The sequence below is a fragment of the Lissotriton vulgaris genome, unplaced genomic scaffold (genome assembly GCF_964263255.1).
Source record: "Lissotriton vulgaris unplaced genomic scaffold, aLisVul1.2 SCAFFOLD_1231, whole genome shotgun sequence".
In the NCBI taxonomy this organism is placed as follows: Eukaryota; Metazoa; Chordata; class Amphibia; order Caudata; family Salamandridae; genus Lissotriton; species Lissotriton vulgaris.
Genome location: NW_028243170.1, coordinates 170,795 through 196,655, shown reverse-complemented (window position 1 = coordinate 196,655; position 25,861 = coordinate 170,795). Strand labels below are relative to the sequence as shown.

The window sequence follows — 25,861 nt, the reverse complement described above, 5'->3', positions numbered from 1 at the left end:
GACTGCCAGACACACAAGCAGACACAAACACAAGCATATGTACACACACACACACACACACCTAAACACACACACTTCCAGGCACACAAGCAGCCACAAACATAAGCAGAAGTACACACACATGTAAACACACACATGCAGACACAAACACAAGCATATGTATACACACACACACACACACACATGTAAACGCACACACTACCAGGCACACAGGCAGTCACAAACATAAGCAGATGTACACACACACATGTGAACACACACACTACCAGACACACAAGTAGACACATAACATAGCACATGCAAACATACACACAAGCAGACACCAACATAAGCTGATGTATACACATGTAAACCCACAGGCTGTCAGACACACAAGCAGACACAAACATAGGCTGATGCTCGCACACACATGCACAGACAATAACTGACACGCAATCCACCACTCCTGACCCACACCAAAGCGCAGGCGTTCATTTTATATACAAAGGATACGGTTGCAGAGTGGGTGCCATGCGCACTGCGGCAGTCTTTGGTGCCCCTCAGCACCCCACCCCTTCCCGCCTTATCAGATGTCTGGTGCTGAACCAGCACTGAGGATTAACTGGGTAGGAGAGAAGCTGCCGACGTTGCCCTCTCCCTTCCACATACCTAGGAAGTGAGACAGCAGCGCCCCAGGTTTGGTGTGGCTCTCCATTTCTCAGCAGCAGTGGGCAGTGCCCCCCTGGACTGAGAAGCCCGTCTGACGGCTTCTGATAGCACATGGGTGCCTCGAGAAGCATTGCCTGGGAGGGCGCTTATCCAGGTGCAGTGCACCCATCCATTGGCAGGCATGACTGAACCTTACTAGTCTCTGGGTGGAGGCCTGGTCCTGACGCCTGGAACTGACCTCCATGGACTGGGAAGCCCCCTCTGACGTCTTCTGATAGCCCATGGGTGCCTCGAGAAGAGTTGCCTGGCCCCTGCCATGGCCTGGGAGGGCCCTTGTGCATGTGCAGTGCACCCATCCATGTGAAGGCATGGGTGAACCTTACTAATCTCCGGGTGGAGGCCTAGGCTGGAGCCTTGCGTGCCCCTGACGCCTGGAACTGACCTCCCTGCACTGAGATCCCCCTCCTGTCTATAGTAGGGTTGTGTGGCCCCTGCACTGCACATCCTCAGGGAGGGCCCTTGTGCATGTGCAGTGCACCCATCCATCTGCAGGCTTCGGTGAAACGGAAGTAGGGGCGAGCCTTCCCAATCTTAATGAAGCTGCTACCACTCCTTGTGGTACCTGTGTGCATTATTCACTCTCAAGTGCCATCACATGCATCACTGAAGCACGATGACTACACTCAGGTGGGAAATATTACTGCAGAACAATCCACCAAGAAGTAAAATAGGCAACAGGATGGACCCCTGAGGACACTGTGGCCCCTTCAGAGATGCTCCAGTGGGGAATGAAGGGGGGCGAGATCGACTGTTAACCTCTCTTCTGGGTCTGAAACTGTTGTCACCATGAATGTCCCTGTACAAAAACTGGGGCATGATCTGAAATCAGCACTGATCTATGTTTCTTTATAACTCCACAGGGTCAAGACGGTGCCAAGGGGGAGCGAGGAGAGGACGGCGAGCAAGGGCAGGCGGTGAGTGTTGGGTTGGGTTGTGTTTTTCTTCCTGAATCCCTTTGAAGTTCACTTGTGGTTTGTGCTTATCTCAGAAGTTCTGTCTCCGTACCTGTAGCGGAATACTTTGCTGCCTCCTTCTTTACAGAGATCTGTTTCTGTCTGGAGATTAATACTTTGCCCTCACTCTTGGGAGTCCACATCTATAGATATGGCCCTGGGGTCTCTTATTCCCTGCCTGTCCTCTTCAAACACTGCATAATAGAGCTGTGCACATACTCAAACCTCGCAAAATCACATGGGGCCCGATTCACAAAGGTAAACTTAGACCTGACGTCTAAGCTTAGACCTGAAGTCTAAAGGCCCGATTCACAAAGGTAAACTTAGACCTGAAGTCTAAGCTTAGACCTGAAGTCTAAATTTACCTTTGTGAGTAGGCACTTAGACTTCTCATTGAAACTTAGACTTCAGGTCTAAGCCTACTTTTGTGAATTGGACCTTTAGATTTCAGGTCTAAACTTAAACTCCAGGTCTAAATTTACCTTTGTGAATCGGGCCCTTAGACGTCAGGTCTAAGTTTACCTTTGTGAATCGGGCCCATAAAGACCTCCCTCCCTTCACCAGTAATAACCGCAGACAAAGACTCATCACTGTAAGCAGCTCGGAGTGAACTGACTGTGACAGGGTGGGGTTATATAAAGCTCCTTAAAGTACCGTTTCCCTGTAGTGGACGGTCAGCCATGTCTAAATTTGATATCCTTTATACAACAGAGTGCTGCGTAAAAAAATAGTGCTGCGTTGCAGGAGGATAGAAATCTGCACATAGCCAGGTTTACTGAGAGTCACCCTCATGCAAAACATTGGGTGTTTAACAGAGTGCACAGCCTTGCACCCTGGTGCAAAGGTGAGACATCAGTGTTGCAAATAGAATTCCCTCCAGTACAATTTTCTATGTGAAAACAGCCACAGAAGAGCAAGCCACGTTAGTGTGTGTTTTTGTGTTAAAACACTAATGGGCACATGCATCAATATTGCATTTTGCGATTCCTTAATTGCGAAAAATAAGGAATCGCAATTAAGGAATTGCAAACTGCAGTGCATCAAGAAATCGCTATAAAAATAGCGATTTCTTAAAATTCCTTAATTGCGATTCTCAATTAGAGAATCGCAATTAAGGAATACCTCCCCATCCATTCCTATTGGCCTAGAGGCCCATATGAATGAATAGAAAGACATTCTTAATTTGCAATTCACCATTAGAAATTCGCAAATTAAGAATTCAATTTCAAGGGTGCAGGGGTGTCCAAAGGACACCCTGTTGCACCCCTGAAATCTGCTTAGAAGTACATTTTGCACACTCACATGCCCCAAGGGCATGTGTGTGTGTAAAATGGAACTTTGAAAAATGCACTTTAGTGCATTTTTCAAAGTTTTCGCAAATTACCATGAAGGTCAACTTCATGGTAATTTGCTCCCGTTATTTGCGAATTCGCACATTTTTAGAGTTTGATGCATTGCATTTAAGAAATCGCAATTTTGCGATTTCTTAAATTGCGAAAATTACAAAAATGTTAATGCATCCCAAAAATGGGAATTGCATTCGCAAACGGCCGAATTTTGCGATTCGCACCATTTGCGAATGCAATTTCCTTTGATGCATGTGCCCGTAACAACACACAAATATTGTGCACAAACCACCCTTTTCCCCTCATTTACGCCTCATGTCCCAGGTTTTGAGGCACAGCCAGGTCAGAACATCATATTCGACCTGGCCTTGCATCAAAACCTAGTAGAGTTTGTGCAGGTCGCCCCCTCTGCGGAAATGAACTGAGGATTGGCCCTTCAAGCTCAGAACAGTTTGACTCTGCGCAAGGGTCTACTTTCAGCACTACAGAAGCTTGAACACTCGGAAGTTGATTTGTGCTTCCCTTTGGGTCAAGCGAATGCCAGCGCAAACACATAGCGAATCTAAGCCTGGGTGGTCCTGTGACCACTATAGTTTTATCTGTAAACAACTCAGCTGTCCTTTGATTCAGTTTAGTTCTCTGTCTTTTTAGGTTAGTCTTAGGAGCCTCTGTTTCTCTACAGCTCTCCCTTTCTTGCTGTCCCTGTAGATAGACCCCATGGTCTTCTGCTTCTGTTCAGGTCTCTGTGTCTCTCTGTAAATGAATCCCAGGGGCCTGTTTCTCTCTACTTCTCTGTAGTTGGTTCAGTGTTGACTCTATGGGCGAGATTCACAGAACTAACTTAAGACAACATCCTAAATGTACTACCATTTTGGTATTCACAGAAGTCTCTTACTCAATGATGAGTAAGTGCCTTCTCTGAATACCAAAATGAGTAACTTACTCATTTTGAGTAACTTACTCATTTTAAAGTAACTTACTCCTTTTGGTATTCCCAGAAGGCACTTACTCATCAATAAGTAAGTGCCGTCTGTGAATACCGAAATGAGTAAGTGCCTTCTGTGAATACCAAAATTGAGTAAGTGACTTCTGTGAATACCAAAATGGTAGTAAGTTTAGGATTTTGTCTTAAGTTAGTTCTGTGAATCGGGCCCTATGTCTGTAAGTGAATCTTTTTGCCTCTAAATCTCTATAGTTCTGCTGTACCCATCGATGAATCCACTGGCCATAGATTCCGCATGGTTCTCTGTCTCTGTGGATGAGTCCCAGCGCCTTCCGTCTCTCTACAGGTCTCTTTGTCTCCCGTGTTACTGTTTCTATCTGTAAATTACTCTTTTGACCTCCGGTCTTCTATAGATCCATCTCTGTAGATGGATCTTTGAGATCTGTGTTTCTCCACAGTTCTGTCATTGTGTGGTTCCATGATTCTTCACTCTTCTGATGAATGTTTTCTACCTGTTGTAGGGTTCTCCAGGTCCCACCGGTGAGAACGGCCCCCCTGGTCCTCCAGGGAAGCGGGTAAGTACACGTTACATAAGGTGGTGGTGTGTGCATGAGTTGTGGTGTTGTGCCAACATGAAGTTGAGGGCTGGTGTGACTGTTCCATCTGACTGATGAGCAATCGGTTATCTCGTTACAAGCGGACTCTAGGGTTGGCTTCTCTGAGCGCGTGATATGGTTGTACACGTACAGTCAAGAGCTGGAGTGGTGGTACCATCGAGATGATGAGTGATGTGGTATCACCCTACAGGGGGGTTCTAGAGTTGTCTCACGTGGTGTGGTGTGCGCATATAATCCAGGGCTGGAGAGGTTTCTCCATCTAAGTGGTGAGTGATGTGGTATCGCCCTACAGGGGGTTTCCAGAGTCTCAAGTGGTGTGGTGTGGTGTGCGCATTTAGTCCAGAGCTGTAGAGGTTTCTCCATCGAGATGATGAGTGATGTGGTATCGCCCTACAGGGGGGTTCCAGGGTTGTCTCAAGTGGTGTGGTGTGCACATATAGTCCAGGGCAGGAGAGGTTTCTCCATCGAGATGATGAGTGATGTGGTATTGCCCTACAGGGGGGTTCTAGAGTTGTCTCAAGTGGTGTGGTGTGCGCATTTAGTCCAGAGCTGTAGAGGTTTCTCCATCGAGATGATGAGTGATGTGGTATCGCCCTACAGGGGGGTTCCAGGGTTGTCTCAAGTGGTGTGGTGTGCGCATACAGTCCAGGGCTGGAGAGGTTTCTCCATCTAGTTGATGAGTGATGTGGTATCGCCCTACAGGGGGGTTCTAGAGTTGTCTCATGCGGTGTGGTGTGCACATATAGTCCAGAGCTGGAGAGGTTTCTCCGCCAAGGTGATGAGTGATGTGGTATCGCCCTACAGGGGGGTTCCAGAGTTGTCTCAAGTGGTGTGGTGTGCGCATATAGTCCAGGGCTGGAGAGGTTTCTCCATCTAGTTGATGAGTGATGTGGTATCGCCCTACAGGGGGGTTCTAGAGTTGTCTCAAGTGGTGTGGTGTGCGCATTTAGTCCAGAGCTGTAGAGGTTTCTCCATCGAGATGATGAGTGATGTGGTTTCGCCCTACAGGGGGGTTCCAGGGTTGTCTCAAGTGGTGTGGTGTGCGCATTTAGTCCAGAGCTGTAGAGGTTTCTCCATCGAGATGATGAGTGATGTGGTATCGCCCTACAGGGGGGTTCTAGAGTTGTCTCAAGTGGTGTGGTGTGCGCATGTAGTCCAGAGCTGTAGAGGTTTCTCCATCGAGATGATGAGTGATGTGGTATCGCCCTACAGGGGGGTTCTAGAGTTGTCTCACGTGGTGTGGTGTGGTGTGCGCATTTAGTCCAGAGCTGTAGAGGTTTCTCCATCGAGATGATGAGTGATGTGGTTTCGCCCTACAGGGGGGTTCCAGGGTTGTCTCAAGTGGTGTGGTGTGCGCATATAGTCCAGAGCTGGAGAGGTTTCTCCATCTAGTTGATGAGTGATGTGGTATCGCCCTACAGGGGGGTTCTAGAGTTGTCTCATGCGGTGTGGTGTGCACATATAGTCCAGAGCTGGAGAGGTTTCTCCGCCAAGGTGATGAGTGATGTGGTATCGCCCTACAGGGGGGTTCCAGAGTTGTCTCAAGTGGTGTGGTGTGCGCATGTAGTCCAGGGCTGGAGAGGTTTCTACATCTAGTTGATGAGGGATTTGGTTTCTCCCACCAGGCGACCTCTAGAGTTCTTGTAGTCTACGCGTACATTTGAGGGCTGTAGAGGTTGTTCCTTGTGGGGGATCTGTTTAAAGATATGATTTTGCTATCTCAGTGGACTGGACTCCAGTTGCCACCTTGTTTGCCCAGCCTGTAATTTCTGTTCTTTCACTTCCTTCTATGGGAAGGTCAGTGGTGCAGCCTTTCCATCAAACCCCTTCCTCTCACGCTTAGTGGGGAGCAGAAATATGAAATTAGGATAATGACACAGTCAAGTGCCAAAAGAAAGCCTCTTCTGAGCCTGTGTGTGACTGGACACGGCCGGACTTGCGGCCTGTTGTCTCATCCTCCCAACATCATGGCTCTGCCACACCACTCCTTCAGATGGGTACCCACTACCACAGTAAGACTTTCCGCTTTATTACAGCTCCTTTATTATACAAAAGACTCCCACCAGTAATATTTTGGAGAATGTGCTTAATAGAGGGGTACTTTAATAAAAAGTTAGCTACTAAAGAAAGTAATAATGCAGGTTATTCGTCTAGGAACCCCTCCTACTTGCATGTAGGTAAGTTGGATCCTCATCGCTCGGCTCAATGTTAGATTGCTGTCAAAGCACAAACCAGAAATCTAACTTTCTTCTTTACCTTGAGTGAGATTTCTTTTAATTGCTAAGACAAGGATGAAAGAATCCTCTGGTCTGGATATGGGTCTTGCAGCCCCGTGGGTTACCAGATCCTTTAGGTTAATACAGTTGGCGGGTCACGTTTTTTTTTCACTATCACCTATCGATATCAACTTCTGCATTAACATTGGTGAAATGTCTGTTTAAATGTCCTCCTATGGCCCAGGTGTCGACCCGACCGGGCTTCTGATTTCAGTGACTAATTTAGCCCATCGTATCTCTCTTGTTGCTCATGAAGCAGCCAGTTAATCATACTAGGAGGCTTGAACATCAATAATGACTATGCCCCCAGGTGGGGCTCCCTCAGTGCCGAAGGACCCTTGCCTGTGCACTGACCGGTGCTGGCCTATCGCTCCACACCTTTTCTGAAGGCCATCTCTGTTCCGTCATGAGGCACAGGGTCAGACTGATTTGCATGTGGCTGGTTCTGAACTGGGGTGGCGAAGTGAGCTAAAGAACAATGATGGATTCAACCCAGATCTCTGTCTGGGGGTGAGTGTCTGAAAAGTTTCAGCACTTTGTCCATCATCTCCTTGTGTATACAAAACACCAGTGTCCTGGGTACTACTCCTGAGATAGAGCTGCACTCCCCACTAGGGTGTTCGACAGAGGAGAGTGCCTCTGTACCGTGGTAGTCCAGCAGCAGAACAACCCTGGCCAGTGCTGTGGTGGTGGCCTTGGCGCTGATGGATTGGGCCTGATGGTGCTCAGAAGCTCTTTCTTGGACAGGGCATAGCATGTTTTTATGCACCGGATGTTCCATCTGGACAAGGCCCTCTTTGGGCCATCCTTCCTTTCTTAACCCTGGCGAACCCAATAAATAGCTGTCCATTCACCCGATGATCCTTGGTGTGCTCGATGTAAAAGCAAACGCTTGTTTCCTGTCCAACTTATGAAGCCTTTCCGTCTCCTTACACTGATGTGGCAGACGGAAAAGAGCAGCAAGAGTGCTAGGCGGTACTAGGCTCTACCAGGTCAAAGCGTGACACCACTTTCAGCAGAAAGTGAGCACGAGTTTGTAGCACCACCTTGACACCTTGTCAGGGGGGTGTTATAAGGAGGTAGCACGGCGAGCACCGGAAGCTCTCTCACATGGCGTGAATCCGTAATTACGATGAGGGATACCATCTTTAATGGGCAGCATGCCAGTGAAGAACTGCACATAGGGCCCGAGGGCATGTGCATTAAGAACGTGAGGACCATGTTAAGGTCTCACTGTGGCATGATAAAGAGGGAACATATATGTTGGCCTTTGAAGAATGCATCACAGCCAGTGACTTCAAAAACAAAAGATGGTCCGACAAACACAGGAAAGCTGAAACCTTTAAAGGTGTCCACAGTAAAGCCTTGCCGGACCATTGACAACACCAGACAGTGTGGCCTAAAGAGGATCAATGTGACCCTCTGCGCACCAGGCCACAAACTTCACCCAACAACCAGAATACATAGATTTGCTAGATGGGCACCAAGCTGCAAGGATCGCATCAACTGATTCTTCAGGCAGATCAGCCCCACTCAGTTGGCGCCACTCAGGCTGGCAGAGCAGTGAGGAATGCTCCAGGGGTAACCTTGCTGGTGGAAGCTAGAACCACCAAGCTCCCAGGAGTCCGGTGCTGGTCAGAAGGGCCAGATGCCCAGGTGCAGGCCTATGATGCCCAGCCGCTGGTTGTTTACTGGAGGCGACAAGCATGGCTTGGACTGAGAGGCCACCAATGTCTCTGCCAAAGCTTCTACATAGGCACGCGGCCACACCAGGCAGGACTACCTCCATTCTCAAGGCGGCTGAGAGGGCCAGATGCCCAGGTGCAGGCCTATGATGCCCAGCCGCTGGGTGTTTACTGGAGGCGACAAGCATGGCTTGGACTTAGAGGCCACCAATGTCTCTGCCAAAGCTTCTACATAGGCACGCGGCCACACCACCAGGCAGGACGGCCTCCATTCTCAAGGCCGCGGAGAGGGCCAGACGCCCAGGTGCAGCAGGCCTATGATGCCTAGCCACAGGGTGAATCATGGAGGAGTCAAGCATGGCTTGGACTTAGAGGCCACCAATGTCTCTGCCAAAGCTTCTACATAGGCACGCGGCCACACCACCAGGCAGGGCGGGCTCCATTCTCAAGGCGGCATAGAGGGCCGTGTCCCCTGATCAGGAACTGCTTTGGTATGGTATTCAAAAGGTGAGGTATCTGCGGTTAGAAGTGTCTATCAGAAGAACAAGTTACTTACATTCAGTGATGCTCTTTCGCATGGATTATGTAACTGCAGGTTCCTCAGCACCCTTCCACCTCCCCTTTCTGTGAAGTGGACTTTTAGGGTTCTGAAAAGGTCACAATCTAGGTTTTTCACTTTGCAATTTTTTGATCAGTAACTGTTGTTCCATGTCTGGGCACGGGAAATAAGTTAAAAAGAGAACTACAGTCAGTGTGCAGGAATGGTGCCTATATATAGTGCCTATCTATGGTGACAGCGCCTTAAGACCCTCACGGATGAGTAGTGCACTCTATAAATCCCTGATTGATTTATTGACGGCTGTCACTTCGGCAGCCAGTGGGAGGTCACTGCAGAGTCCGATGGTGCCACCTGACGGAACCTGGGTGCAATTGCTAAGAATATTTCTGGTTCCAGTCTGACCCTGGGGTAAAGGTGAGGAAACTGTGGTTAGATAAAGTGTCCACTAGAGGGAGTTTTACCAAAGGTAAGAAGGTTGTTCTTCTCGAGGTCTGTGAAACCGTAGCTTCATATTTGAGCACAAAAATCCAAGCAATACAATCTACCCTTACTTTTACTATTGGGAATTCTGTTCTTGACCCATCAGCTAATTCAAATTCTTATCTTACAACTTGCTCTTATTTTCTGTAGATATCAGCACTAAAACTTTTTATTCTTGGAAGCAAATTTCCAGATCTCCTTTTGATCCCAGTCCCGCTGAAACGTTTCATCCTGAATTATCGCCTCATTTCCTGATTGCCTTTCCTCTTTAAGATAGCAGAAAGAAAAGTCAGTAAACAGTTTACAAGGAACAAATGATGTCAGCTAGGGAAACTGATGCTGCACCACCTGAAGGTACCATTGGGACTGTGTTGAAAGCTCAAGTTGCCCACCTCCAATGACCAGCTGCTCATTGGTCATACATAAAGAACATTAAACACTCAAACGAGCGGCAACAAAACAAAGCGTACACAAGGAGAGTTTGTACAAGAAGCAAGGTAGATAAGACTAGTGGGTCCTGTTTGTGCCTGTCTTTTGTTGGTGTTATTCGAAAAACACAAACACAGCCAAAGCGTTTCGCCTTAACACAAAGGCTTCCTCAGGGCAGCTTTACATAGAAAGATTATTATCAGCTAAACTGCGTAAACAACGTCACAAGGAAAAACCAAATTCTGATGTGTACTTTTTAGGAACGAGTTTGTGTCCCTCAAAGCTTGAAAGAAACGAAAATTCTATGGTACAATCTGAAGTAACGCGTTCAAAATTCTGAAGTCAAATCATCCGAGCTGTGTTCAGCAGGTCGATGCAGCAAGTACTTTCTCATTTCTAGCAGAGTGACAGGCATGGAGCTCATCCATCCTGGAGAAGCAGGATCTTCTTGGGCCGTCTCCCACCCCGACCCAACGACATTCATCCATCGTGGGGAAACCCAGGGAATGAGTGCCCTCTTGACCCCGCCAAGCTCGGAGGTCATCCAACCCGGGAAGACATTTACCTTTCGACCTATGAACTCATCCAACCAGGGGAAAGAGTGAATCTCTTCACCAAGCTCCAGGGCTAATTACTGATCCCACCTAAGGACCCTAGGGAGAGAGTGACCTCTTCACGCCTCCACAGGGGTCCAACTTAAGGAACATAGGGAGAGAGTGACCTCTTCACCCCTCCACAGGGGTCCCACTTAAGGACCCTAGGGAGAGAGTGACCTCTTCACCCCTCCACAGGGGTCCCACTTAAGGAACCTAGGGAGAGAGTGACCTCTTCACCCATCCACAGGGGTCCCACTTAAGGAACCTAGGGTGAGAGTGACGGTGAGAGTGACTTTACGAAGGCACAGAATAAATCCAACCTGGAGACGCAGTAATGGCTTGACCCCATAAACACTAGGAACTCATCCAACCCAATGGAACAGTGACCTTTTGACCCTGCCAGGAACTCCTCGAACCATGGGAAGCGGTGACCTTTTGACCCTTCTATAGCTAGGAACTCATCAAACCTGGGGAAGGAGTGACCTCTTGACCCCGCCAAGCTCGGAAGTCATCCCATCCAGGCAGACATTTACCTTTCAACCTATGAACTTCACCCCTCTTCAGCTAATAACTGATCCCACCAAAGGAAATTAGGGAGAGAGTGACCTCTTGACTTTATGAGGGCACAGAACAAATCCAACCTGGAGACGCAGTAATGTCTTGACCGAATAAACACTAGGAACTCATCCTACCCAGAGGAGCAGTGACCTTTTGACCCTGCCAAGCTAGGAATTCATCAAACCATGGGAAGTGGTGACCTTTTGACCCTTCCATAGCTAGGAACTTATCCAGCTTGGGGAACGAGTGACCTCTTGACCCCAACACAGCTAGGAACTCATCAAACCTGGGGAAGGAGTGACCTCTAGGCCCGCCACAGGTAGGGACTTATCCATCCTGGGGAAGGAGTGACCTCTTGACCCGCCACAGGTAGGGACTTATCCATCCTGGGGAAGGAGTGACCTCTTGACCCGCCACAGGTAGGGACTTATGCATCCTGGGGAAGGAGTGACCTCTTGACTTAATGAAAGGTAGAAACTCGCCCAACCCTAGGATTCAGTAACCTCTTGACCCCATAAACACTAGGAACTCATCCAACCTGGAGGAGCAGTGACCTTTGAACCCACCTGGGTAAGAACTCTTCCAACCATGGGAAGGACTGACCTCTCGACCCGCCATAGCTATGAACTCATCCATCCTATGGAAGGAGGGACCTCTTGACCCTATTATTGCAAGGAACTCATCCACCCTGGGAAAGGAGTGACCTTTTGACCCCACCGCGGCTACGAACTCCTCTAACTTGGAAAGGAGTGACCCCTGGACTACAGCTTGGAAGAGTCTAGGGTTCATCCAGTGTGGTAATCATGCCGCGCTTCTGACGTGCTTATTTAGAGAAGGTTGTAATATTGTTATGGTATGATAAGTGTATTTGTAAAGCGCACTCTCTCCCGCGAGGGCATCCTGGCGCTGAGCAGGTGTGTGTGCCTAGCTCTGGCCAGGGTAGGCTGGTTGATTGAAAAACCAGGTCTTCAGATTGTTGCGTAATTCAAGAAGAGAGGAGGAGGCTCTGATGCGAGAGGGAGTCCGTTCCACGCTTCAGGCTTTCGGAGCGATGTAAGAGAACGCCCAACGTCCTGATCTTGTACTGTGTATGCCTGGGATGGTTGCGAGTAGGAGTCCGTTCCACGCTTCAGGCTTTCGGAGCGATGTAAGAGAACGCCCAACCTCCTGATCTTGTACTGTGTATGCCTGGGATGGTTGCGAGTAGGAGTCTGTTCCACGCTTCAGGCTTTCGGAGCGATGTAAGAGAACGCCCAACCTCCTGATCTTGTACTGTGTATGCCTGGGATGGCTGCGAGTAGGAGTCCTGCGGAACGGAGGTGTCTGCATGTTTGGTGAAAGGAGATGCTACTGTTCAGGTAGGTGGGGCCTGTGTTTTGTGTAGTGCCTTGAATATGCGCGTGAGGAGTTTAAATTGTACACGTTGGTGTATCGGGAGCAGTGGAGCTCCCTGAGGTGTGGTGAGATGTGAGTTCTGTGTGGGAGGTTGAGGATGAGTCTGACTGCCCAGTTCTGGATGGTCTGTAGTGTTCTAGTGAGTTGCTCGGTGCTCCCGGTGTAGAAGGTGTTCCCATCGTCCAACGTGCCGGTGTCGATGGCCATGAGTGACAGTTTTCCTAGTGTTGCTTGGGAGCCATTTGAAGATCTACCTCACATCTCCAGGGTGCCGAAGCAGGATGCCGTGACCGCGTTGACTTGTGCAGGGATTTTCAGTGAGCTGTTCATCACTCCGAGGTTCCTGCCGTGGGGTCTGGGTTTGGGTGTGGGTCCGAGTTCGGCTGCCACCAGTCGGAGTCTCATGGCGAGGCGTTCCTGCCGAAGATCACTCCTTGTGTCTTGTCGGTGTTGAGCTTGAGACAGCTGCTTTCATCCTGTTAGCGACTCCAATCATGCAGCGGCGAGCGTGGGGTCTTGTTAGGGCGGGATAGCGAGTCGCGGGTCGTCTACGTGTGAGAGGATGTTGATGTCGTGTGCACGGATGACGTTGCCATAGAGATCATGTATGTGTTGAAGAGGGTGGGCCCGAGGGAGGAGCCTTGAGGGACTCCACAGATGTTGCCGCGCGCAGTTTTTGTGCTAGTCCAGCAAATGAGCCGTTAAATGAGGATGAATGCAAGAGCACGGTCTTTGCGTGTTCGTGTCCTCATTGTGCGGTGCACAGTTCACACCAGCTTGTGCGGTGCTAGTGTCTTAATTCTGCTGTATTAACACCGCATGAAGCGTGCATGAATCTGCCTACGGCAGCAGCTCAGACAAAGGCTTTGTGCTTTCACCTCTTTACCCTTTTTGAATGAAGGCCCCAGAAGTCATGAAACTTGGGGAACAGAAACCATTGCAGAGTAGCCCACAAACACATCCGATGGGGGCAGTGACCTCTGCCCCGGAAGAGCGCCATAGCTGCGAAGCGCATCCAGGTCATATGTGACAGCTTCAGAGAGTCCTGGCTTTTTCTGCATCCCCGCTGTGCATTCTGGGCCTTCCACACTCGTACTTCTAAGAGGAACCTACAGGTCCCAGAATGCAGAGGGCCGGTGACTGAAAGCAGGACTGGCTGGAGGTGCCACACCTGACAGGGGCCCCTTCAGCCCGTACCAGGGATGAGCTGATACTATGGCACCACCTGCGGGCACTGGGGCCCTCCAGGGCGGGTGACAGGCAGATGCCAGGGCCCAGGGGCCCTCCAGGGCGGATGACAGGCGGATGCCTGGGCCCAGGGGCCCTCCAGGGCGGATGACAGGCAGATGCCAGGGCCCAGGGGCTCTCCAGGGCGGGTGACAGGCAGATGCCAGGGCCCAGGGGCCCTCCAGGGCGGATGACAGGCAGATGCCAGGGCCCAGGGGCCCTCCGGGGCGGATGACAGGCAGATGCCAGGGCCCAGGGGCTCTCCGGGGCGGGTGACAGGCAGATGCCAGGGCCCAGGGGCTCTCCAGGGCGGGTGACAGGCACATGCCAGGGCCCAGGGGCTCTCCAGGGCGGGTGACAGGCAGATGCCAGGGCCCAGGGGCCCTCCAGGGCGGGTGACAGGCAGATGCCAGGGCCCAGGGGCTCTCCAGGGCGGGTGACAGGCAGATGCCAGGGCCCAGGGGCTCTCCAGGGCGGGTGACAGGCAGATGCCAGGGCCCAGGGGCTCTCCAGGGCGGGTGACGGGCAGATGCCAGGGCCCAGGGGCTCTCCAGGGCGGGTGACGGGCAGATGCCAGGGCCCAGGGGCTCTCCAGGGCGGGTGACAGGGCCCAGGGGCTCTCCAGGGCGGGTGACAGGCAGATGCAAGGGCCCAGGGGCCCTCCCGGGCGGGTGACAGGCAGATGCCAGGGGCCCTCCAGGGCGGGTGACAGGCAGATGCCCGGGGCCCCTTGCCCCATCCCTCCCCACCCCGGGTGTAAAGGGATCCGTGCTGCCTCCATCTCTCTCCCCCCAGCACACAATCGTTCCTCTGTTCACATCTGCCTCCCATCAGGCGGCCCGCGGGAGCGCAGGGCCAGTGTTCCCCGGTGTCCCGTCCAGGAAATACCAGCGCATTCCAGCCCGTGGCCACGGCAGCCTCCTAATGCAAATATATACAGGGCTCCCGGGCGGGGCTGCGGTCGGAGGGGCGGGGCGGGCGCCGCGCAGAGATGAAGGCGCTTCTGTGAGCTGTGCCCTGCTAATGTCTCTTTCTCTCCGCAGGGTCCGGCGGGCACACCTGGTCCGGAGGGGCGCCAAGGCGAGAAGGGCTCCAAGGTACCCGGCTCTCATCTCACCACGTGTGGGGGTGTGGGGGTTCAGTCCTGGGTGGTGGGGGGGGGGGTTCAAATGTACCTGCACCGAGGCTTCATACAGTGTCCTTGTAAAGAGAATGGCGGGGTTCACTCAGGTATGAAGCCTCCAAGGTGCGTGGCTTTCATCTTGGTGACGTGTCCTGATTGGGGAGGTGGGGGGGGGGGGGGGCTGAGTGGGGTACAAAGTCTGGAGGGTGCACCGGCCACGTTTCCCTCTGGCGGCGGGAGAGGGTGGTTGGTTCGCTGAGTTACACAGCCCAGAAGTGACCCGAGCTCCCGCCTCAGCCCTGTGACCTTGTGTGCGGTGGCCGGGTCTGGGGGGCGCTAAACTAGCCCCCTTGATAACAAGTTCTCCTTCGAGAAATAGTGAGGTGCACTGTACGTCATCACTGGTCCTTATTGGAGGCCTGATGAAGTGCACCAGGGTACGGAGCCTCGAAGGTGACAGACACCAAGCAAAATCAGGGACCAGACCTCTCAGCAGCAGACAGGTAACACCTACTAATGTCAGGAACCAGGTCTCTCAGCAGCAGACGGGTAACACCTATCAGTGTCAGCAGCCAAGATCTCTCCTGCATCAGACGGGTAACATATACCTGTGTCAGGAGTTGACATGGCTTTTGTGAGGAGGTGATTGTGTTGTAACATAGGCCTCCCGCGTTGGTTCCATATTGAGTAGTCACCTACCTCCTATACTGAAGTTTATCAGAAGTTGATGTCGGCCGCCCATGTTGACTTTCATATTGAGCTGACCTCAGCTTTTAATGTGGAAGTTCATCTTGTTTTGACTTCAGCCCATCATATTGAGGGTCATGTTCATTTGGTTTCCAGTATTAAGTGTTTTCTTGATGTCTAGACAAGAGTATTGTGGTGAGATGTATTTGGAGTTGATGTTATTTGTCAAAGTTGAGGTCTCAGTTGCCTTGCGGTATTGAGGTCCATCTGGAGTTTTTGCTTATTGAGCCAAAGAGGTTTTTGTGTTGACATTCTCCCAAAATTGAGGTGCATCTTTGTCTGCAATGTTTAGGGTGAACTTGCTTTTACCTCAGCCTCCCATGTTAAGCCTCCCATCTTGAGACCTCAGCCTCCTAGTTGAAACATATTTTTATCAGATCTCAGCCTCCAAGGCTAAGACTGATCCTGATGACATGATCTTGATTACCTTCTGTCTTGAGGATAGGTGCGATTTGGCCTCCTATGTTAATCATCTGCAGGCTTGTTTCAGCTGTCTTACAGCTTTGACCTCATGTTTTGAGACTTGTTGTTTGTTGATTTACTTTCCTGAGGTAGTCTTGTGTGGATCTCAGCCTCGCAGTTTTAGATATGTCTTGTGTTGACGTCTGCTTCCTATATTGAGGTTCATCAGAAGTTGAACTCAGCCGCCTATGTTGAAACACATTTTCATCAGATCTCAGCCTCCAAGGCTAAGGCTGATCCTAATGACATGATCTTAATACCTTCTGTCTTGTGGATAGTTGTGATTTGACCTCCCATGTTGATCTTCTTCAGGCTTGATTTCAGCTGTTTTACCCTTTGACCTCATGTTTTGAGACTTGTTGTTTGTTGATTTACTTTCCTGAGGTAGTCTTGTGTGGATCTCAGCCACACAGTTTTAGATGCGTCTTGTGTTGACGTCTGCATCCTGTGTTGAGGTTCATCAGAAGTTGAACTCAACCTCCCATGTTGATGCCCATCTCTTGTTCATCGCAGGCCTCACAATGAGCTTTTCCTTGTACTGGCCTCAGTCTCTGTTATTGATAGATTTGGCTTTCGTTTTCCCTGCAGACGTTCATTTTGAGTTGACCCCAGTCCTCAATATTAATAGCTGATGTCCGTTTCCCATGCTGAAGTCCACCTTGCCATGACCCATAGTCTACATTACTGCTAGAGGTGACTCGGCCTCCCATGTGGCTCCCAGATTCCTCTTAGCTTCCATCGTTGTAGCTCACATTGAGTTATCCTTCCATGTTGATCTTCACCTTGAGCTGACCTTGTTCTCTTATGTGGCGTGCAGGTTATAATGGTCCCTCATGCAGTGTCTTGTTGAGTTAGACTGCACGGCCACGTTGAGCTAGCTTTTATGTTGACCTCTGTGTCCTGAGTCAATTTTGATATTGAATCGATCTTTGACTCCTATTGTGAGTTTCATCCGGTGTTTATGCTAGCCTCCCATGTGGAAGTTCTTCTTGTGTTGACCTCAGCCCAGTGTAATGTTCATGTCCCATTGGACACTCATGTTGAGGTTCACTATGAGTCATGCTTAGATTTGCTTTGATGTTTATCACCAGTTGACTCTGAACAGGGACCAAACTGTAACCCATATCGGTCCCTAATTATCGCACTTGGTCTGGTTCCCGCATACTCAGTTTTTTATGGGGCCTTTCATTGAGTGATTGTGCTTGAGAGACAAGGAGCTGACTGGGAAGCAAAGATTAAACACAGAGTGAACCTGATAAAACATTGGATGTATCTGGCATTCTGGTGGAAGTATCTGTGTATTCCATCACCACTGCCAATTGATGTCAAAGGAGGCCTAATGGTTCATGGCGAGAGATACTGGTTTCTGCTTCATCGGTGGCCTCAGGTTATTGTCTTACTCATTGTGTGTCCGGATATTGCTAGTATCTCTACTGATAAACATCTCTAGGGAGGAGCTTCCGGATTTCAGCCTTTTCACTAGGGTTCGGTGCCGGATTATGGGTCCCCATCTGCTGTCCTTGGAAATTTTAGCGGCTGTGGATTAACATGAGTAACATACATATTTCTGCAGCTTCAGTAGATAAATGCCAGTCATATCACAGGTCTGCTTTGTAAACATGTAGATTCACCAATGAGCTCATATTGGACCAGTAAGGCTTCCATCTCTAATGTGACTCATCCCTTATACCACAAAGTCCATCCCTCTGTTACTCTCCTCCTACCCCTGAGGAGCCATCTTTACTTGTTTTATTGACAGGATATGAAAGAACATAACTCAACAGCTCATGACTTTAACCTGAAGAGGGGCTGTCCCTTTGTATCCCATCAACCTGCACCCAGTGACTACAGAAACAGTACCACATCACCAAATTTCAGCTAATGTGTTTTTCCCTTCTGTGTTCACAGGGCGAGTCTGGTGCCGCAGGTGGTCCTGGTAAGACCGGCCCCGTTGGTCCTCAGGGTCCTCCCGGAAAGCAAGGAACGGAAGGTCTACGAGGCATCCCCGGTCCTGTGGTGAGTATTGAGAAGAGCGTAAAGACCAAGAAGTGGGGAGTATTCAGCTCAGTAAATGAGGCTGGGATGCACCTTTGATGTCTGAAGCCACATATCATAAGGTGTACTGGACCTTTCAGCTGTGATGGCCTATATGATGCCTACATAATGGGAAACATGGCAAAAAATAGTTAATTAGGGTTTTAATCCGGTGGCTCAGACCTGTGTTTGTAGCGAAACATAGGCATAGTCTTTGAGACACGCCATGGACTGATTTGTTTGACCTGAGGTTCACGGTTGGTTAGTATTGTGGTTGGGTGGGGAGATGGCCCTGTGTGGGGCAGACCCTTGGCATGTGGGTATAAACACTTGAGTGAGTCGGGCCACAACCCAGAACAATGCGTCTTGCACAAACGAGCTCTCACTGTGTGGAAACCATCTTTTTGGTGATAGCATTTACCAATGCTCAGATCTAAGGGATCTGGTTGGTGGTTGGGTATTCATAGCTCAGGTCTAAGGACCACCCATCCTTCCACTAAACACCACCCTGAGGTCCATTGGCATCTGACGATTCTGTTGTTCATTACCTGTCTCCCATTGTCCTTTTGATTCCACCATCTCGTGCGCAGTTGGCTTGGATTGACTCATTGAAGCGATGTGATTCAGAGCAAGCACTACATGAGGCCTCTCAGTCTCTGACTCACTCATTAGGTAAGAGCAGAATGGGGTTAGAATTAAAAAGAGGGTTTAGGCTGTATAACAAAGCACAACCAAGACATAACCTAACATAGCAGCATAACTTTCATTTCTAAAGCACATGCTCACTCTACGGGGCATCTTGGTGCTCAATAACAGATGTGTATGGTCACCAAACCCCATGGTACCTCAGAAGGATGATAGGCTGAGGAGACATGCCAGGATTTGAACCCTTGACTGGGAGGTAAGCTAAAGCTTCCTGAGAAACATTGAGGGTCAAGACTCAGGACAACAGATTCATGCTAGAAACATCTTAAGGTGAGGATTAGTCGTTCTTTGGAAGAGGTTGAGGTGGGGCATTGGTACTACTGACTTGAGATGATAAATAATGGATCTTCCCTGGGGCAGTCAGCAGCACGTTCGCGGGGAGGGACTTCAGAAGGCTGGGGGGTGGGGGGGTATTTGGTCAAGAAGCAGCACGGCTGGCATTGGACTTTATATGTCAGTGGTTAGAAGCAGGTGAAGAAGAAGGTGGTGCACTGTGAGGTGGGGGTTAGTTCATCCTGAGTGAAGGTGGTGCAGTGGTGCAGTGCGAGGTGGGAGTTAGTTCATCCTTAGAGAAGGTGGTGTACTGGTGCAGTGTACTTAAGAAGAAGTGGGTAGGTCTGTCCCCGGAAGTGGAGCATCCTTAGCAGAGTGGTAGGCTGTAGAATGTGGGAGAAGGTTCCTCTTTACAGAAGGTATTACACTTTATAAGAAGTGGTGCAGTATTTTCAGAATGTTCTGTAGAAGGTGGGAGCCTGGGTGGAAGAGGAGGTGGAACCCTCTTTGACTCTACTTTGAAAGGAGGCTAGGTCACTTCACAAAGGAGGTGGTGGAGCATAGGTTGGGGCTGATGGAAGTGGAGTGGTATTGGAATCGATTTTGGAAGCATTGGTCAGCCCGCCTTCAAGGAAGAAGAGCTTTGGTGCATTGGAGTTTAAAAGATTGTGAACAAGAGTAGGAGTGAGAGTGGGCCAGTCGTAGGTAGGATGGTGCCTCGGAGGCAGGATGGGAGATAGTAGAATATGACAGGGGTGAAAATGGAAATTCCCAACCTCGCTGGCTGGTTGCATCTCTAGCTGAGAAAGTGGGAGTAATGCAGGCGAAGGGCTCGTTTGTTGGTCTTCAGAAGTGTATATTTTATGCCTTCTGCACAGCAGTGGGCAGCCCTCACTGTCCGATAAGGGGCAGCGAGGGCCTCCCCCGGTGCCTACCCTCAGACTAGCTTGATGAGGTGGCAGTGCTGTTCATGCATTCACAGACATTTGTCATCTTACACATTTCTTTCTTTCTCTTCCCATGTGCAGGGACAGCAAGGACAGCCTGGTGCCACCGGTCAGGCAGGACCACCTGGTCCAGTGGTAAGTGCCCACTCGCTAGAAGAACACTGCCCCCAGAAGTCTAAATAGTGTCTGATGTGCTCAGAGCTTCTGGTGCCTGTTGTTGTCTTGGGTGTGTTTCATCATCTGCCCTCAGATGTCCTTGTGTCTGACGATGCCCTAAGCTGTGTTTCAGCATCTGTCCTAAGAGCATCTTGTGTCTGTTGTTGCCTTGGGTGTGTTTCAGCATCTGTCCTCAGAGCTTCTGGTGTCTGTTGTTGTCCTGGGTGTGTTTCAGCATGTGTTCTCAGAGCTTCTGGTGTCTGACACTGCCTCTCAGGTGTGATTCAGCATGTGTTCTCAGAGCTTCTGGTGTCTGTTGTTGCCTTGGGTGTGTTTCAGCATGTGTTCTCAGAGCTTCTGGTGTCTGTTGTTGCCATGGGTGTGTTTCAGCATGTGTTCTCAGAGCATCTGGTGTCTGTTGTTGCCTTGGGTGTGTTTCAGCATTTGTTCTCAGAGCTTCTGGTGTCTGTTGTTGCCATGGGTGTGTTTTAGCATATGTCCTTAGAGCTTCTGGTGTCTGTTGTTGCCATGGGTGTGTTTTAGCATCTCTGCTCCGAGCTTCTGGTGTCTGTTGTTGCCTGGGTGTGGTTCAGCATCTGTCCTCAAAGCTTCTGGTGTCTGTTGTTGCCTTGGGTGTGTTTCAGCATCTGTGCTCAGAGCTTCTGGTGTCTGTTGTTGCCTTGGATGTGTTTTAGCATCTGTGCTCAGAGCCTCTGGTGTCTGTTGTTGCCTTGGGTGTGTTTCAGTATCTGTGCTCAGTGCTTCTGGTGTCTGTTGTTGCCTTGGGTGTGTTTCAGCACGTGTCATCAGAGCTTATGGTGTCTGTTGTTGCCTTGGGTGTGTTTTAGCCTCTGTCCTCAGAGCTTCTGGTGTCTGTTGTTTCCTTGAGTGTGTTTCAGTATCTGTGCTCAGTGCTTCTGGTGTCTGTTGTTGCCTTGGGTGTGTTTCAGCACGTGTCATCAGAGCTTTTGGTGTCTGTTGTTGCCTTGGGTGTGTTTCGGTATCTGTGCTCAGTGCTTCTGGTGTCTGTTGTTGCCTTGGGTGTGTTTCAGCATCTGAGCTCAGAACCTCTGGTGTGTGTTGTTGCCTTGGGTGTGTTTCAGCATCTGTGCTCAGAGCCTCTGGTGTCTGTTGTTGCCTTGAGTGTGTTTTGATATCTATCCTCAGATCTCCTGGTGTTTGACACTGCCCCTCCGTGTGTTTCAGCTTCTGTGCACAGAGCCTCTGGTGTCTGTTGATACCTTGGTTGTGTTTTAGCATCTCTGCTCAGAGCGTCTGGTGTCTGTTCGTAAGCCTGGGTGTAGTTCGCATAGTTTTGCTACGTGGAACTCCGCGATGTTCCGCGAGTGGCGGAGTGTATTGCGAACTGCAGTTTGTGCTGGTATTCCTGGGTAGAAATTCTACCAGAGCAGCAAATCGCTCTCGCAAACTTACCGTTCGCGATCGCAAACTTACCGTTCGCAGGGAAAAAACGCCACCGCATATTGCAAAGCGGAGTTTTCTGCACTCCGCGAGCTCCGCGGAGTGCAGAAAACTCAGCGAACGGAGCGAAGTTCACCACCCAGGCCTAGTCTGTTGTTGCCTTGGGTGTGTATCTGTGCTCAGAGCTTCTGGTGTTTGTTGTTACTTTGGGTGTGTTTTTGGTATCCTCAGCTCTCCTGGTGTCTGACACTGCCCCTCAGGTGTGTTTCAGCTTCTGTGCACAGAGTCTCTGGTGTCTGTTGTTGCCTTGGGTGTGTTTTGGTAGCCTCAGGTCTCCTGGTGTCTGACACTGCCCCTCAGGTGTGTTTCAGCTTCTGTGCACAGAGCTTCTGGTGTCTGTTGTTTCCTTGGGTGTGTTTTAGCATCTGTGCTCAGAGCCTCTGTTGTCTGTTGTTGCTTTGGGTCTGTTTCTTTGTCTATCCTCAGCTCTCCTGGTGTCTGACACTGCCCCTCAGGTGTGTCTCAGCGTCTGCTACCTGAAATGCTGTTGTCTGATTCTGCTTCCCTGTGTGTCTCGGTGCTGCCCTGATGTGTGTCTCTTTTCTCTCTGTAGCTGTCACCTCTCAGACCAAGTGTTACCCTCCAACAGCTCCTGCTTGTGCTCAGGTGCCCACTAACCCTCTGCTTCTTTTGTACAGGGTCCCTCCGGCCTTCCTGGACTGAAGGGAGATTCTGGTCCGAAGGGAGAGAAGGTAAGAGCAGTTCCATCTGGGGTGAATGGGGTTGATATTGCGTGCCCCGGGATGGGGACACAGAACGCTGCACACCATAGCTCGGTCCTGCACACTGCCACTGAACACGGACCCCCGGCTTAGGTTTCTCCATGTATGACTTGTTAGTCCCCAGAAGCAGAGAAGGACCAGGCGTCCTCAGGAAGATAACATTCCGAACACCTTCCCATATATCTGTATCGCCATGCCTCCATGCCTGGGGGACCCAAGGGACGATACCAGCATTTTGGTTGGCCGCACATACCGGGGACACTCATCGCACAGGTAGCCCGCTTTGCTCGCCCTCTCTAGTCGATGGCTGTGCTCACTCATCGCACAGGTGTTGTGCTTTGCTCCCCCTCTGGGCATTGGCTGTGCAAACTGATCGCACAGGTGTTGTGCTTCGCTCCCCCCTCTAGTCATTGGCTGTGCTCACTCATCGTACAGGTGTTGTGCTTTGCTCCCCCGTCTAGTTGTTGGCTGTGCAAACTCATCGCACAGGTGTTTTGTTTCGCTCTCCCCCTCTAGGCGTTGGCTGTGCAAACTCATCGCACAGGTGTTGTGTTTCGCTCCCCCCTCTAGGCGTTGGCTGTGCAAACTCATCACACAGGTGTTGTGTTTCGCTCCCCCCCTCTAGGCGTTGGCTGTGCAAACTCATCGCACAGGTGTTGTGCTTCGCCCCCCCAGGTGTTGGCTGTGCACATTCATCGCACAGGTGTTGTGCTTCGCTCCCCCCTCTAGTCGTTGGCTGTGCTCACTCATCGCACAGGTGTTGTGCTTCGCTCCCCCCTCTAGGTGTTGGCTGTGCTCACTCATCGCACAGGTGTTGTGTTTCGCTCCCCCGTCTAGTCGTTTGCTGTGCTCACTCATCACACAGGTGTTGTGCTTCGCTCCCCCCTCTAGTCGTTGGCTGTGCTCACTCATCGCACAGGTGTTGTGTTTCGCTCCCCCCCTCTAGGTGTTGGCTGTGCTCACTCATCGCACAGGTGTTGTGTTTCGCTCCCCCGTCTAGTCGTTTGCTGTGCTCACTCATCACACAGGTGTTGTGCTTCGCTCCCCCCTCTAGTCGTTGGCTGTGCTCACTCATCGCACAGGTGTTGTGTTTCGCTCCCCCCCTCTAGGTGTTGGCTGTGCTCACTCATCGCACAGGTGTTGTGCTTCGCTCCCCCCTCTAGTCGTTTGCTGTGCTCACTCATCACACAGGTGTTGTGCTTCGCTCCCTCCTCTAGTCGTTGGCTGTGCTCACTCATCGCACAGGTGTTGTGCTTCACTCCCCCCTCCAGTCGTTAGCTGTGCTCACTCATCACACAGGTGTTGTGCTTCACTCCCCCCTCCAGTCGTTAGCTGTGCTCACTCATCACACAGGTGTTGAGCTTCACTCCCCCCTCCAGTCGTTGGCTGTGCTCACTCATCGCACAGGTGTTGTGCTTCACTCCCCCCTCCAGTCGTTAGCTGTGCTCACTCATCACACAGGTGTTGAGCTTCACTCCCCCCTCCAGTCGTTAGCTGTGCTCACTCATCACACAGGTGTTGAGCTTCGCTCCCTCCTCTAGTCGTTGGCTGTGCTCACTCATCGTACAGGTGTTGTGCTTCACTCCCCCCAGGTGTTGGCTGTGCTCACTCATCGTACAGGTGTTGTGCTTCACTCCCCCCTCCAGTCATTGGCTGTGCATACTCATCACACAGGTGTTGTGCTCCGCTCCCCTCTAGTCATTGGCTGTGCACACTCATCTCACAGGTGTTGTGCTTCGCTCCCCCCTCCAGTCGTTAGCTGTGCTCACTCATCGCACAGGTGTTGTGCTTCACTCCCCCCAGGTGTTGGCTGTGCTCACTCATCGCACAGGTGTTGTGCTTCACTCCCCCCAGGTGTTGGCTGTGCTCACTCATCGTACAGGTGTTGTGCTTCGCCCCCCCCAGGTGTTGGCTGTGCACACTCATCGCACAGGTGTTGTGCTTCGCTCCCCCCTCTAGTCGTTCTGCTCCTAGTTTGGTATGTTAAAACGGGGTAACACTGTATTCTAACCTTCAATTTGGGCTAGATCAGTGTTCTGTGGTCGACATGTTCCTGATCAGCATGCGGTCGGGTGAGGATCGAACAGGTAGTACTGAGCGGGTTTGCCGATAGGAACAATGTTTCCACGAGGCGATCCTGCCCTCGCCTTAGACCATGAAGTGTAACTTAGCACTCATACATAAATACGAATAGGATACAAATCGTATGTAGAAAAACGCATGTTTAACCATTAACAGCGCATAGTAAAACAACTATTTATAATAAAACAACCTATTTATTTAAATATAGGAGTGGAAAATACAGGGCTGGACCCTGTATAGTCCTGATGAAAAGCTTGGGGAGCTCCCCCCTCCAGTCGTTAGCTGTGCTCACTCATCGCACAGTTGTGCTTCACTCCCCCCAGGTGTTGGCTGTGCTCACTCATCGTACAGGTGTTGTGCTTCACTCCCCCCTCCAGTCATTGGCTGTGCTCACTCATCGCACAGGTGTTGTGCTTCACTCCCCCCTCCAGTCATTGGCTGTGCTCACTCATCGCACAGGTGTTGTGCTTCCTTCCTTCCATGGATTAACCGTTCACCCTCACTGCACAGGTGCCACGCTCTCCCTTCAGGGCATATACCTGTCCCACTCATCGCACAGGTGTTGTGTTCCCCTTCCCAGACATAGCCTGGAATACTCGTCGCACAGGTGTTGTGCTTCACCACCCCCCCTCTCCCCCCCCCCCCCCCAGGTGTTGGCTGTGTTCACTCATCGCACAGGTGTCCTGCTTTGCTCCCCCTCCAGTCATTGGCTGTGCTCACTCATCGCACAGGTGTTGTGCTTCACTCCCCCCTCCAGTCATTGGCTGTGCTCACTCATCGCACAGGTGTTGTGCTTCCTTCCTTCCATGGATTAACCGTTCACCCTCACTGCACAGGTGCCACGCTCTCCCTTCAGGGCATATACCTGGCCCACTCATCGCAGAGGTGTTGTGTTTCCCCTCCCAAACATAGCCTGGCACACTCGTATCACAGGTGTTGTGCTTCACTCCTCCCCTAGGCAATGGATGTGCTCTCTCATCGCACAGGTGTTGTTTTTCGTTCCCCCCCAGGTGTTGGCTGTGTTCACTCATCACACAGGTGTCCTGCTTTGCTCCCCCCTCTAGACGTTGGCTGAGCTCACTCATCGCACAGGTGTCGCGGTCTCCCTCCATGCATTAGCCTGGCACACTCATCCCTTGCAGGAATTATCCTGGCACTGTCATTGTACAGGTGTCGTGCTCCTGCTTCCTGGCATTAGCCTCGCACACTCGTCGCACAGGTGTTGTCTCTCTTTCCAGGCCTCACCCTTGCATACTCACTGCTCAGGTGTTGGGCTCCCCATCCCAGGCACTCACCTGGCAGGTCACAGACTTTGCTTTTACTTCCAGACCAGAACCAGGCCTGACACACTCACCT

General features: G+C 50.8%; 1 protein-coding gene across 6 annotated transcripts in view; it reads left to right on the top strand.

Annotated features, from left to right (window-relative positions):
* The window catches only part of LOC147668685 (collagen alpha-1(V) chain-like), a 323,501-nt gene that overhangs the window by 263,480 nt on the left and 34,160 nt on the right, over positions 1-25,861 (top strand). For all 6 annotated transcript variants that reach the window (XM_086948522.1, XM_086948518.1, XM_086948520.1 and 3 more), the window contains 6 exons: positions 1,569-1,622; positions 4,472-4,525; positions 14,816-14,869; positions 18,013-18,120; positions 20,145-20,198; positions 22,340-22,393. In XM_086948522.1, the coding sequence (XP_086804648.1) occupies positions 1,569-1,622; positions 4,472-4,525; positions 14,816-14,869; positions 18,013-18,120; positions 20,145-20,198; positions 22,340-22,393 (378 nt within the window). The remainder of the gene's footprint in view (positions 1-1,568; positions 1,623-4,471; positions 4,526-14,815; positions 14,870-18,012; positions 18,121-20,144; positions 20,199-22,339; positions 22,394-25,861) is intronic.